At 45.3% G+C, this 14981-nt stretch overlaps 1 protein-coding gene across 1 annotated transcript in view; it reads left to right on the top strand.

Moving 5' to 3' along the window:
- The first annotated feature begins 501 nt into the window (after positions 1-501).
- Positions 502-14981, top strand: part of NCKIPSD (NCK interacting protein with SH3 domain) — a 140144-nt gene continuing 125664 nt past the window's right edge. The window contains exon 1 of the mRNA XM_048490388.1: positions 502-761. Within this exon, the coding sequence (XP_048346345.1) occupies positions 591-761 (171 nt within the window). The 5' untranslated portion in view covers positions 502-590. The remainder of the gene's footprint in view (positions 762-14981) is intronic.

Genomic DNA, 14981 nt, shown 5'->3' with positions numbered 1-14981 from the left:
GATGCCATAGCTGGATGGGACTGGAGGAGCGGATGCTGTAAGAAAGTCATGTAAGAGGGGAAATAACCCAAAGGGTCTGTAGAGGAGCACCAAATGGGCTGCAAGCCTAAGAACACGAACTTGGAAGATTTATTTCTGAATAAATAGGCATGGATATACTGTGACTAAAAATTGGGGAAGAATAAAGCATAGCCGAATGTGTGGAAGTTGGGGGCGTCCGAACCTCAGCGAAGTTGTCCTTGCATCTGGCCCTGACTGGAGGCGAGTATGTATTTATTTTTCAGAATATTCCCATCTTGCATTTCTCTCCAAAGAAACGCTCAATAGGGCTACTTCGGAGGAAAGGAAGGCGCGAGAATCGCCACCGACTGAAGGGCAGCAGCCCTCCTCAGAGCCGCCCACCAGGTGCCGCTTCAGTCCCGCGGACGCTTCGAGAACGAGGAAGGGGCGTGGCTACGCGCTGACGTAGACGCATGCCCCGTGCGGGGGCGGAGCCTTGGGCAGTGTTTACACCCGGACCCGGCGGCGGCGGTACTGCTTGGCCGGAGGGCCTGTCCGGGCTGCTGCTGCCGCTGCCTCGTGTTTCCGCCATGTACCGGTCCCTGTACGGCTTCCGCTCGACCGAGCCCAACTCCCTGGCGTTCGGCGCCGGCGAGACCTTCCTGCTGCTGGAGCGCAGCAACCAGCATTGGTGGCTGGTGAGCCGCGCGGGCTCCGGGGAGACGGGCTATGCGCCGGCCTCTTACCTGCAGCGCCTACAGGTCAGGCCAGGGGCGAAGGGCGGGCAAGTGCCGACTCGTGGCAGCAGCCGTTCTTGGGAAGCGGCCTTCAGACTCACGCCCCTCTTCTCTTCCTGGGGGGCGGGGGTCGCACCATGCGCTTCTCTTCCTCCTTTCTGGGCCAAAGGGTAAAGGTCCCGGGCCAGGGTACGTTAAGCACTCCCGGAGAGCTGTGGTGTCCTTCTCCCCCCTTTCATTGTTGGGAAACTGAGTGGAACCTCTGTGGAGGCTGTCACCTGTCTGTGATGATCACACGTGTTTGTTTTTGCAGATATGTCAGGAAGGTGCCCCATATAGAAGTGTGGCTGTGCACGTGTGTGTGATTGCCGCACATGCTGATGTCATTTCTTCTCGCACAACTATTTTTGGGAAGGAAAAGGGTGAAGTGTGGTGTGGCACCGAGTTTGCTATTTTAGAGTATCTGGGTGCGTGCTAAGGATGGCCTAGTGGCATTCTGAAAGGCCGTCGGCAGTATTCATGGCAGCTAGATGACCTGCTGTCTGAACTGCAACCCAAATGCCTGGTTTCACTAGAGTGCACCAAGTGTTTTTGTAATAGGAGCTATTTGTCAGTCTTCATGGGAGGCTGGAACAAAGTTGGCTCAAAGGTAAGACTTCAAGAGTTTAAAGAGAGTGTAGGGAAATTTCAGGGGATGCTACAAGACACAGACTTACCAATTCCTGTACAGACACTAGCATTTGGCCTATCCTCAGACTTTTTTTGTTGAAGTTTGCCATGATTGTGTATCAGTGACTAATTAGAATGCTTTTTGCTGTAAGTATATGTGTAGCATTAGATCTATTGGCGGAGATAGGTTCACAGGTAAGGAAAATGCATTCTGGAATTTCAGTATACAGAGAGGAAGCATGTTGGGAAAGATTAATGGAGAAGGGAGTAGTGACACAGATGAGGGAACACAAAAAATGCACATAGGGCACAAAGGAACTCTGTGAAAGTGATTGATCATCTGTTTAAGGCAATACTCATTTTCATGTTAAAAAGTGGTAGTGGCTCTAGTAGTGGCAAGTGTGGACTGTCCAAACTACTGATGGTATGTTTAGATGCAAATGATGACAAGAAACTTGGAACACTGCACTTCTCACAGTGCGGCGTTCCCCAATCTCTGTGACATTCTGAAGGAGATGGACAGAATGGAGCAGGTGCAGAGAGCAGTGAGGATGATCAGGGGCCTGGAAACCAAGCCTTACAAGGAAAGGATGAGGAACATGAGAATAAACAGTCTGGAAAAGAGGAGGTTGAGAGAGGACATGATTGCTGTTTTTAAGTATTTGAAGGGCTGCCACTTAGAGGAGAGCAGAAAGCTGTTCCTGTTGGCAGCAGAGGATAGGACTCATAATAATGGTTATAAATTGCGGGTGAAAAATGTCAGGGGGATGCTATCTAGGTGATTGAAATACATTCCTCAGTATAATTACTTGCAACTATGTATCACTGCTGCTACAAGATATATGTAGCCAGCTTGCTTTGTGCTACCACTGCCATCTGGGGCATTCTTTCCTTGATCTTTACTTTATGGCTTCACATGCTCTGTAGATAACTAGGCTTCCTCCTGACATCCTGGTCTCATGAGATACTGTGTCTTTTCCGTTGTTCTGTGGGGGAAGGATGCCAGGAGGCTCTCTATCACTATCTGTCGTTGACCTTGGGGCGCCTCGGCTCCGCAAACTCTTTCAACTTTTTTGGGGAAATAAGAGCGGGGACTGACAATGGGGATAAAGGGGATGGCAAAGACCAGATTCGCCAGAACTGGCTTTGCCAAGCTTTGATGTTCTGAGATTATCAATAAATGCTGCTGATCAACAACACAATCCATTTATTGGCTTAAGGTTCGAGACCTAACAAAAAGGTTCCAGCTTGACATTAGGAAGAAATGGTATCTAGCGAGGTGGTGAACTCCTCCTCTCTGGCAGTCTTCAAGCAGCGGTTAGAGGAACACTTGTCAGGGATGCTCTAGGCTAGGGGCTGGTCCTGCATTGGGCAGGTGGTTGGACTACATGCCCTGTGTGGCGTCTTTCAACTCTGTGTTTCTGTGAAGTGTGTTTTCTGAGATGTAGGGTGAGTTCACATGTGACTCTGAGTGTCTAAAAGGAAGCAACAGCAAGCACTTGGAGAGGGCTTATTTATGCTGGGTGATAGCCATTACAAAGTGTGCAGGGCTTGTTATTTCATTATGTTGCTTTATGCATCAGATATGCATTCACGCTCCACAGTCAGATAGCTGTTTGTAAAGTCTTTCTGAAGCTGGCTTTCTGTAACCCTTTGTGCAGAAGAATGTGGCATTGTAGCAAAGCCTTCTGCTAATGTGGAATAGAAAAGCGCCAGGCTAATAACAGGCCTGTCCAACTATTGATGAGGAGTCTGGACAGCTAAGCCTACAAAACTGTTGTAACAATAGTGGCAGTAATTATAGCTAAGTCAGACATGCCAGTAATTATGGAAAGGGAAAGCACAGATTTCTTCAGCCCAAATAGGAGTTGGAGTGATGAGTGAGAACACCCACCTCTCCCATTAGAGGAATTTTTCTAGCGAAAGCATAAACGCTAAAATGAGAATTTGCTTTGGAATTGGCACAGTTTGGATCAAAGTGTTTTCTAATGCCAGAGACTCAAAGCTGCATCTGAAATAGTTGCATAAAGTAACTGTGTGTGTATAATAGCAATAATTTTGAAATGCTCAAACATTTGCATCCATGTTTCAGAGAGTATAGATCTATATGAGCCTATGTTATCCCTGTGTATTGACAGGCTTCATGGTCAGACTCCTATATAAAAACGATTTTCTCCTTTGGGTAATAGGCCCAATTGTGGTCCGCTTATTTAAAATTAAAGCACAAATTAAATACAGTGGGTTTTAAGTAAGAGAACGAGATCGATCTACTTTGTATTATGTCATTTTAATTGTAAAGTAGATCGATCTCTTTCTCTTACTTAAAATACATTGTATTTGCCCTGTTTTTCTGTATGTCACCTCCCCCCCAAAAAATGAATCTTATGTTAAAGACCACGTAAAAGTTGGCCCAAAATGACCTGCAAGAAATCAGATCCTTGTTTTTTTTAATAGTACAAAAATACAAAAGCGGAATTTCTGTTGTCCCAGGTAAAAGCATACTGAGCACCTTTCTGCGTCTTAGAGCAGGGAAAATTCTGCAAAGATTAAATAATGCTGCTTGGCAAGCAGTAATGCAGTGTATCTTGGTCGGTTGTCTTCAACTGATAAACTGTTGCAAACAACCCGTTTGCATTGCACTTTTGTTGAACGTGGGTCAGTCAGCCATGAGCTTCAGGGTATTTTTCTTGTTTGCTCTTCCACTGAGAAGAAAAATGTGACAGGTAGAGGGATGGTGGATCCCTTGAGATCGAACTGTGTTGAAGGATTTCTTCCCACAGATCATGAATTCCTTGCCTGCTTCCTCCGGTGCAGCCCAAAATGCCCCCTGAAATAGTGCTCCTTTGGGGTGGCATTTTGCCTGCCAGTGGGATGGAAGGAGGCAATAAAGTCACACTGTATGGTCAGAAACAGACAGCAGTCTGAGGTGTTGGTGATTGGGTGCCAAATGATCATATTTTAGTCTGATGCCTGAACTGTTTTACAGACTGTAGTTAATGATTTTGCAACAATGTTTTCTCTCTATTGATAGAGTGTTTGTTGAATGTTGTGAACCCGCCCTATATGTTATGTTTATTGATAAGAGTTTATTAAATGTTGTGAGCTGCCCAAGCCCTATGATGGGGGGGGGGGGGGGGAGGGTATAAGACTACATTTTTAAAAATAATAATTTATTTCTCCTGAAGAAACATTGAGCTGAATTCAAGCCATTGTGGAGAAAGGTCTGTCCTGTGTCATCAAAAGATATCAGTTGCCCTAAACATATTTTTTAAAAAGCAAGTCCTGCTTTGCATCTCTTTCAAGCTTTGTGAGTGGAGCTTCAACCTGGCACCTTCTAGATTTGAGGCCCAGTTGTTTGTCATGTGGAATGCTTCACACACAAACCCCTTTGAGATGCTGAACCTTGGAGTGCCCCCCTCCCCTTAAGGTTTCCAGCGTCCTCCTCCTCATCTTGGCCACCTCTTCTTACCACCTGAACTTGTGTTCCCCCCCAGCTCAATTTCCTGCTTCTTCTAGTCACATATTGTGAGGCCCCTAGTAATGGTCCACGTAGACTGCTTTCTGTACAATGATTGCTTTAAAGGATTTTCCCCAGGCTGTTGTTATCAGCTCTTAGGTACCAGTCTCTCCCCATCCCATGTTGCTTTCCAACCACTGCCACTTACATTCTACATTATTGCTCCCTACAAAGTGTGAAACTGTGCAGCCTTGCTTCAGATAGCATTTTTCTTGGAGCTAGTATGCCTTCATTTAAGATCCCAAGAGCAGCTGTATAGTATCAGACAGATAGTCCATAGAGCACATCATTGTGTTTTAGACACTGGCTGACCAGGTTTTCTGGGAATCCTTGCTCTGGTATTACCCTCCCCCCTGGATTTCACTAAGTAGAAGGAGAAGAGGTAGGTTTTATAGCCTGCTTTTCTCTATAATTAGTCTCAAAGTGGCTTCCAATCACAATCCCTTCCACTCCCCATTACAGGCACCTGGTGAGGTAGGTGGGGAGACAGAGTTCTGAGAGAACTGTGACTGACCCAATGTTACCTAATAGGCTTCATGTGAAAGCATGGAGAATCAAATCCAGTTCTCCAGATTAGAATCTGCTTTTCTTAACCACTGTATCACACTGTCAGACATTCTATGGAAGAAGTATTTCCTTTATCTGCCATGAGTCTATTTCTTATCAACTTCATTGGGTGCCTGGAAGTTCTAATATGGTATTTGGGGGGGGGGGGGCTGTTTTCATTGTTGAATAATAATTGTATGAACCTCATGCTGGCAGGGGCTGATGGGAATTGTAGTCCATGAACATCTGGAGAGCCTGACTCCTGGCCTGGAACTTATTTTTGTGATTGAAGTTTATGTATTTACTTCATTTATACCCCAATTTTTTCCCTGTTGGGGACCAAAAGTGGCTTACAACATTCTCCTTTCTTCCATTTTATTTTCACAACCTCCCTATAAGGTAGGTTAGACTGAGGGAGAGTGACTGGCCAAAGGTCACCCAGCAAGCTTCCATGGCAGAGGTAGGATTTATATCTTGGTCTGCCAGATCCTAGCTTGCCACTCTTAACTACTACACCCTACTGGCTGTCCTAACACACTGCACCAGAGATTCTTACCGTATAAGCTCGTGTATAAGCTGAGATTTTCAGCCCTGTTTTAAGGCTGAAAATGCCCCCTCAGCTTATACACGAGTCACTGCTTACCAGCCGGCTCTTCAGGCCTCTGCCGAGGCTGTGGGCATGGCCGGGACGACCTCCCTGCGGCTGCACAAGCCGCTTGTTGCTGCCCTCCTCAGAGGGTGAAGGGGAACCCTGGCTGGACTTCCTCAAACCCCGGGAGGCAGAGGGAGCTCCTTATTTGGGCAGTGACTCCCCCTAAGAACATAAGAACATAAGAACAAGCCAGCTGGATCAGACCAAAGTCCATCTAGTCCAGCTCTCTGCTACTCGCAGTGGCCCACCAGGTGCCTTTGGGAGCTCACATGTAGGATGTGAACGCAATGGCCTTCTGCGGCTGTTGCTCCCGATCACCTGGTCTGTTAAGGCATTTGCAATCTCAGATCAAAGAGGATCAAGATTGGTAGCCATAAATCGACTTCTCCTCCATAAATCTGTCCAAGCCCCTTTTAAAGCTATCCAGGTTAGTGGCCATCACCACCTCCTGTGGCAGCATATTCCAAACACCAATCACACGCTATGAAGAAGTGTTTCCTTTTATTAGTCCTAATTCTTCCCCCCAGCATTTTCAATGAATGCCCCCTGGTTCTAGTATTGTGAGAAAGAGAGAAAAATTTCTCTCTGTCAACATTTTCTACCCCATGCATAATTTTATAGACTTCAATCATATCCCCCCTTAGCCGCCTCCTCTCCAAACTAAAGAGTCCCAAACGCTGCAGCCTCTCCTCATAGGGAAGGTGCTCCAGTCCCTCAATCATCCTTGTTGCCCTTCTCTGCACTTTTTCTATCTCCTCAATATCCTTTTTGAGATGCGGCGACCAGAACTGGACACAGTACTCCAAGTGCGGTCGCACCACTGCTTTATATAAGGGCATGACAATCTTTGCAGTTTATTATCAATTCCTTTCCTAATGATCCCCAGCATAGAGTTTGCCTTTTTCACAGCTGCCATGCATTGAGTTGACATTCCCATGGAACTATCAACTAAGACGCCTAAATCCCTTTCCTGGTCTGTGACTGATAGAACTGACCCCTGTAGCGTGTATGTGAAGTTTGGATTTTTTGCCCCTGTGTGCATCACTTTACATTTTGCTACATTGAACTGCATTTGCCATTTCTGAGCCCACTCACCTAATTTATCAAGGTCCGCTTGGAGCTCTCGCAATCCTTTGTGGTTCTCACCACCCTACATAATTTGGTATCATCTGCAAACTTGGCCACCACGCTACCCACCCCTACTTCCAGGTCATTTATGAATAGGTTAAAGAGCACTGGTCCCAAAAACGGATCCTTGGGGGACACCACTCCCGACATCTCTCCATTGAGAGAACTTCCCATTTACACCCACTCTTTGTTTCCTGTTTCTCAACCAGTTTTTAATCCATAGGAGGACTTCCCCTCTTATTCCTTCATTGCTGAGTTTTCTCAACAGTCTCTGGTGAGGAACTTTGTCAAAAGCCTTTTGGAAATCCAAGTAGACAATGTCCACCGGTTCACCCTGTCCACATGCCTGTTTACACCCTCAAAGAACTCTAGTAAGTTTGTAAGACAGAATTTGCCTCTGCAAAAGCCATGCTGACTCTTTCTCAGCAGGTCTTGCTTTTCTACATGTTTTATAATGTTATCTTTAATGATAGATTCTACTAATTTACCAGGAACAGATGTCAAACTGACTGGCCTGTAATTTCCCGGGTCCCCCCTAGATCCTTTCTTAAAGATTGGTGTGACATTGGCCATCTTCCAGTCTTCAGGGATGGAGCCTGATTCCAGGGATAAGTTGCATATTAAAGTGAGAAGATCAGCAATTTCATGCTTGAGCTCTTTAAGAACTCTTGGGTGAATGCAATCTGGGCCAGGGGATTTGGTAACATTTAGTTTATCAATGGCTGCCAGAACTTCTTCCTTGTCTACCACTATCTTCGCTAGTTCCTCGGATTCACCTCCTAAGAAGCTTGGTTCAGGTGCAGGAATGTTCCTCACCTCCTCTTGGGTGAAGACAGATGCAAAGAATTCATTCAGCTTCTCTGCAATCTCCCTGCCATCTTTTAGCACACCCTTTGTTCCTTTTTCATCTAACGGGCCTACCGCTTCCCTTGCTGGCTTCCTGCTTTTGATGTACTTGAAGAACTGTTTGTTGCTGGTCTTGATGTTCGCAGCCATGCGTTCCTTATAATCCTTTTTGCCTCCCTTACAGCTAACTTGCTTCTCTTTTGCCACCATTTGTGTTCCCTCTCATATTCTTCATCAGCCAAACTGGACTTCCATTTTCTAAAAGACATTTTCTTTTTTCTGATAATTTCCTCAACCTCTCTTGTTAACCATGGTGGCTTTCTTTTGGACTGGGTGCTGCCTTTTCTAACCTGTGGAACACATTCCAGCTGAGCTTTTATTACTGTGTTTTTAAATAACCTCCAAGCATCCTGGACAGTTTTGACTCTCTTGATTTTCCCTTTCAGCTTCCTCCACACTATCCCCCTCATCTTTGAGAAATTCCCCTTTCTGAAGGCGAATGTAACTACATTAGTAGTTGCCACTTGTTCGCATGCTGAGATACTGAATCTGACAGCATTGTGGTCGCTGTTCCCTATCGGCTCAACAACACTGACTTTCTGCACCAGGTCCTGGGTCCCACATAGAATTAGATCTAGGATCACCTCTCCCCTGGTTGGTTCCACAACCATCTGCTCTAAGCCACAGTCATTTAGCATATCCAGGAATGCTCTCTCCTTACTATGACCTGAACATGCATTTTTCCAGTTTATATGGGGATAGTTAAAATCACCCATTACCACTCACATTTTTTGTTTCTTTGTTGGCCTCCTCTAATTTCTTTTTCCATCCTCAGAATCCTCTTGTGCACTTTGGGTCAGGGGACGATAATATATTCCTAATATTAAACTGTCCTTCACACCTGGTATTGATATCCACAGTGATTCTGTAGGGGAACCAGCTCCCCTTGCATTGTCTATTTTATGTGATACTATGCTCTCTTTGATGTAAAGGGCAACTCCACCCCCCAATGCACCCTATCCTATCCTTCCTATAGAGCCTGTAGCCTGGTATAACAGCATCCCACTGGTTCTCCTCATTCCACCATGTCTCTGTAATGCCCACTATATCAAAGTCCTCCTTCAAAACTCTTGTACTCTAGTTCCCCATTTTAGGTCGAATGCTTCTACTATTAGCATAGAGACACCTGTATACCCTGTCTCTGTCCTTAACCTGGGATTGATGTGCTTTACCCTCAAGTCTTTTGTAGACACTATCCCTTGTCACATGCACATTGCTATGTTCCTCGCTTTGTATGTGGTTGATTTAGAAAAACCTCCCTCTCTGTCTGCATCCCCATAGATACCGTATTCGAACCTAAGTCACCTCAGCTCCTGTCGGCTTTCCCCAGTGATCAGTTTAAAAGCTGTTCTGCCACCTTTTAATGTTGAGCCAGCAGCCTGGTTCCTCTTTGTTAAGATGAAGCCCGTCCCGTTTGTACAGGCCTACCTTGTCCCAAAAGGTTCCCCAGTTCCTGATAAATCTGAAACCCTCTGCCTTACACCACCTTCTCATCCACGCATTGGAGACCCTGTATCTCCGGCTTGCCTAGCTTTGCCCTGCTGTGGAGCGAACGGTAGCATTTCTGGAGAATGCCACCTTGGGAGGTCCTGGACTTCAACCTGTTTCCTAGCAGCCTAAATTTAGCTTCCAGAACCTCCTGCTACATTTCCCAATGTTGTTAGTGCCAATGTGGACCACAACTAAGGACTCCACCCCAGCACTGTCTAAGCAAAGCCTATCTAGACGGTAAGGACATCCTCAAGAACCTTCGCACCAGGCAGGCAAGTGACCTTGGGGTCATCACGCCTCTCACAAACGCAACTCTATTCATTTGTAATGTTCGAATCACCTACTACAAGGAGCTTCCCCACCTCCCTGAGGGGTATCCTCTCAGTCGCGAGAGGATAGCTGATCACCAGTTAAGGAAGGGATCCCATCTAAGGGAGCATCTTCCACCACCTCAGACTGGCACCCTCCATCCCTCAAGGCCTTCATTCTCCATGACATCTGAAGAGATGTCACCTTGGGAGTGGGACCCGGCTGTTAGGTCCCTGAAAGCCCTCGTCCTGTCACCCTCTCTGCCTCTCTCTTTCAGCTTCTCCAGGTCTGCCACCTTGGCTTCAAGAGAACGCACACGTTCCTTGAGTGCCAGGAGCTCATTGCAGCGAGGGCACACCCATGACTTCTGTCCTAGTGGCAGATAGTCATACATGTGACACTCAGTGCAAAACACTGGAAAGCCCCCCATCCCCCTGCTGGCTTTCTGCCTTCATATCTGATTTGTTTAGATATTTAAATATTAAGCTTTTAGTCACTGCCCCCTGGAGCTATCTGCACGCATTTCATCTGTCAAATATGTCCTTATTAATTTAAAAAACAAAAAAATTAAATTAAAATTACACGCTGCTAGAAGCGGCCGCTGGTTCCAAAGACTGAACTAAAGCCCCACCTTTAAGGACAAAAGCCCCACCTCTCAGGACAAAGAGGAACAAGAGATGAACTCTGTTAACCCCTGTTAAGCCCCACCTTCCAGATTCAGCAGCCTTACAAGGAGAAAAAAGAGATAACCCCTGTTAAAATACACTGTTTTAAAAGCTGTGGCTTTGAGAAAAGCCCTCCAAAATGAACACCAGCAGGTCACTCTGCTCTTCCTGGCCAAGTCTCTTCTGCTGCTACTCCTCTCTGCTGGTTCCAGAGACTGAACTAAAGCCCCACCTTTAAGGACAAAAGCCCCACCTCTCAGGACAAAGAGGAACAAGAGATGAACTCTGTTAACCCCTGTTAAGCTCCACGTTCCAGATTCAGCAGCCTTACAAGGAGAAAAAGAGATAACCCCTGTTAAAATACACTGTTTTAAAAGCTGTGGCTTTGAGAAAAGCCCTCCAAAATGAACACCAGCAGGTCACTCTGCTCTTCCTGGCCAAGTCCCTGATGTCATTGCCCAAATAAGGAGCTCCCTCCATCTCCCAGCTGGGTTTGAGGAAGCCCAGCCTGCCAGGAGGTGGAGGGAGCTCCTTATTTGGGCAATGACATCGGGGGGGGGGGTCACTGCCCAAATAAGGAGCTCCCTCTGCTTCCCGGCTTTCCACCTTCGGCTTATACCCGAGTCAATACGTTTTCCCAGGTTTTGGTAGTAAAATTAGGTTCCTCGGCTTATACACAAGTCGGCTTATACACGAGTTTATACGGTAGTACTTTTCTTAATCTTGCCTGTTGAATACATGTGCTGGAATGTGTACTGAGCAGGCTGCCTACACTCATAGTGGCCTTCCCATTAATTTCCACCCAGATATCAATCTGCCTTGTATTGAGAAATTGTGAGCTTTCTCTTATTTTTTGAGCATAGATATGTTTTAAAGGTAATGATTAACTGTGGCAGTTCCACACTTGTGGTCTCCTTTGCATGGAATATTTAGGTATGATGTTCAATTATGCACATGTTTCCCCCTCTTCAGAACTCACCACGCTGCAGATCAGAGAAGCCCTGTGGTTTGTGAAAGCAGATGTGTGATTTTTTTTCCCTGCCAGCTCAGGGAAAATGAAGCAGACCAGTGTATGTTTGGCTTCCTTCAAGTTTTGTACTCCTCCTCACTTTCCCCTATCTATTCAGGAGTAGTTTCACCCACTCGTCCCTGATGGCATTGCCAGAGTATTAAAAAGGCTTCTTTTAAAAAAATTAAATATATTTTTAGTCTATTTCAGGAATTATAGATTGTGAAAACCGAAAACAGGCATCAATGACCTCTCCTTTCGGAAGCAGGGAGTGGGTGACTAGACTTGGGGGCCTCCTGTCATGTAAACAAAGAAACATGGGGAGACCCCACTACAAAGTACACATAAACAGTAAGTGTACAAAGGGCCTATGACTTACTAGCAGCTGTTAAACCTTGAAACTAGTTTACAGTCTGTACTTTAGCCAAGCCATTTAGTGTTACATCTGAACCATATCATAGTTTTCATAGCAGAGCCTTTTAATATGTTTTCATGAGTCATAATGGTGCAGACTTTTCTAACATTTTGAACTTAAGTTAGGCTTGTGTGGTGAGTTGCCTTGACCTGGATGGCCCAGGTTAGTCTGATCTCAGAAGCTAGGCAGGCCCATCCCTGTTTCGTATATGGATGGCAGACCACCTCTGTTAGTCTCTTGCCTTGAAAACCCTATGGTCATCATATGTTGGCTGGGACTTGACAGCCCTTTCCACCACTAGATTGTAGTTACTTAAGGTTTGTGTATGGTGTTTGGAGGCAAAACTTATTTCCATAATACAGGCTCAGTGGTATTTATGTGTTTGGTATGGATTTTAGTGGGTGACTTTTATATTTGTAGAGAGAATTAGGAAAGCAATGATGGGTAAGGTTTCCACAGTTCCTTGGGGAGATGCACATTTTCTCTCTGACCCTGTTTAGTATGAATCTGAGTTCCAACTTAGCCCCTAGTGATATATGTAAAATGCAGTCTTCTCCCCCACACCTTGTTATGATTCACAGGATCAGTGCATCGAACATGTTTTTAGTAAGGCTTCACCCACCCATGAAAATTAATTTCTGAGTGCATTTCTGATGATCTGTTTCTGGGCTGCTGCCTTGTAGACCATCTATAACCATTTTCTTTTTTGGTCTAGGAATATTTTGTTTTCTGATAGTATTATTGCCCTATTGGGTACAGGTTTAGGGAACACTTGACAATTTAGCTGTGTTTCTGATGAGTTGTTCTCCAGGATGGTTGTCCTCCAGGGGAGGTAGTTGTGAATTTCCTGAATTGTGCAGAGAGTTGAACTACATGTCCCTGGAAGTCCCTTCCAGCTTTGTGTTTCTGTGATTCTTAGTGGAGAGTCCACCTCCACCTGGAGGTTGGCAACCCTAGTTGGAAAAGGCTGCTTTGGAGGGTAGAGTCTATGGCATTATACCCCTCTGAGGTCCTTCCCCTCCACAAGTCATGCCCTCCCCAGGTTCTACCTCTTCCCAAATTTCTAGGAATTTCCTAATTTGGATTTGGAAACTCTACTGCACACCCAACAGCCAACTATTTTTTTCCTATATCTGCATGGAAGGACTTGCAGTGTTGTCATAAACCAGAAGCAGTCTTAGATGTTTTATCTACTCTTTGTAATGTAAGATTTTCATTGTAGCTTCTTTAAATAAAAGTGCCCTTTTAATTTCCCAGTTTGCATTTGTTGCTTGATTTGATGCATTTGATGCATTTTTATTTATTTTGGATTTATATCCCGCCCTGTCCCCAAAGTCTTTTGACAAAAGACTTGCTTTAAAATGCTAGGAACCATTAATACTTGCCATATTTTTATTTAATGAGGATAATTCTAATAGTTAATGGCAAGATGCTAAGAGATAATTTATGCTGCCATGCTCCCTGCAGGAACATTGCACCTAATGATAAATGACAGTATATGAGCCAGGATCAAGAGAAAGTGCTTGAGCATCTAGCTGGTGAGAGTCACTGTTGCAAAAAATAGCTCAGCATCCAGATTCATTAATAATACAATCAGGTTTGAGATAAACTCCACATGTTCCAGAAACTGTAGCTGAAGGAAGAAACCCTCCCTCACTGGTACAACTTCCCAATGGGAGAACTAAAGCAAGTTCCCAGCAGGACCATTGAGGTAACATTGTTTAAAGTAGGATCCCTGACTTCAATTCATGTTCTGCACCTGCGAGTGCATGTCACCTGTGCATTTTTTTAAAATTAACCTTCAGGTGCTTCCTTCAAGTGTTGGTTTTACGATGGAAAATGAAATCTTCTCTTATGAACCTGTATTTTGCATTCTGCCAAAAAATATATGCTCTGGTTTAACAGTACACTATATAATACTTGTAATACTTAAATTTTCTTCCCTTGGGGTGAGTATTTCTGTGGAACTTCTGTGGACTCTGTGGAATCCAGTATCTTAGGGTGTCTGTAGAATTTCATTGTTGATTTTTTTGCACAGGACAGTTGGAGAATTTGAGGACCACTAGTGGTGAAGGCATGGAAACCAATGAATGACAGAATACAATGTTCAGTGTGGCAGGTTTCTTGCCGTGTGCACCTAATTATCCTTTTTCCACCCCTCCTGTTTCCTTTCCCAATTTATGACCATTCCCTTCTCTTTTGCTTCTCTCTTGTCGTACTCTCTGCCATCTATTAAGGCATTTTAGGTCTGAACTTTAGGAATCAGAACAATACATGTAAACAACTACATTTTCTCTCTGGCTGACTGTGAGCTTATTTTGCTGATATTCAGTGTGTGACCGATCACTTTATTTGAGTTGATGATGTGAGCAGTGATCCCGGGGTCTTTTTTTAGTCTTCTGTGGCATGAGTTATCTTGGGCAGCTGTTTAGTTGTCATGAGCCAGCCCCTGGGTACCTACCAGGACACAGAGGACTCTGAGGCAGAACTTGAGGACACAGTGCGGCCAGAGGAGGCTGCTCCAGGGAAAGTCCTGGCAGCAGAGCCAACTCCCAGCCCTTCCCTGCTTGATGACATGCAGGTGGAGGAGCCTGCAGATCCTTCTAGGGAACCCAGTGATGAGCCAGCTGTGCACAGGAAGCAGAAGCAGAGGCAGCTGCTTCAGAAGCAAAGAAGGAGTGCTCGTCTGGCAGCAAGATAAGGGAGAATAGAATTATCTACATCTGATGAGGATTAACTCCTTGCAGAATCCCAACCCCTGGGACAAGGCTCTTCATATAAGCCTTGCTGTAAGCCTGCTTCTGCCTGGGTGCAACAAGTGTGTTTCCTGTTGCTTCTGGTGCCTGGTCTACTGCTGAGCTCCAGCCTGTTTGCCTGATCTCCTGTGCCGTGACCTGTTGGACTGTGACCTGACTACGCCTTGCCTGCCTTGACCTG

The sequence above is a fragment of the Sphaerodactylus townsendi genome, linkage group LG03, assembly GCF_021028975.2.
Source record: "Sphaerodactylus townsendi isolate TG3544 linkage group LG03, MPM_Stown_v2.3, whole genome shotgun sequence".
NCBI classification, from domain to species: domain Eukaryota; kingdom Metazoa; phylum Chordata; class Lepidosauria; order Squamata; family Sphaerodactylidae; genus Sphaerodactylus; species Sphaerodactylus townsendi.
This window is presented reverse-complemented; position numbering and strand designations above follow the sequence as displayed.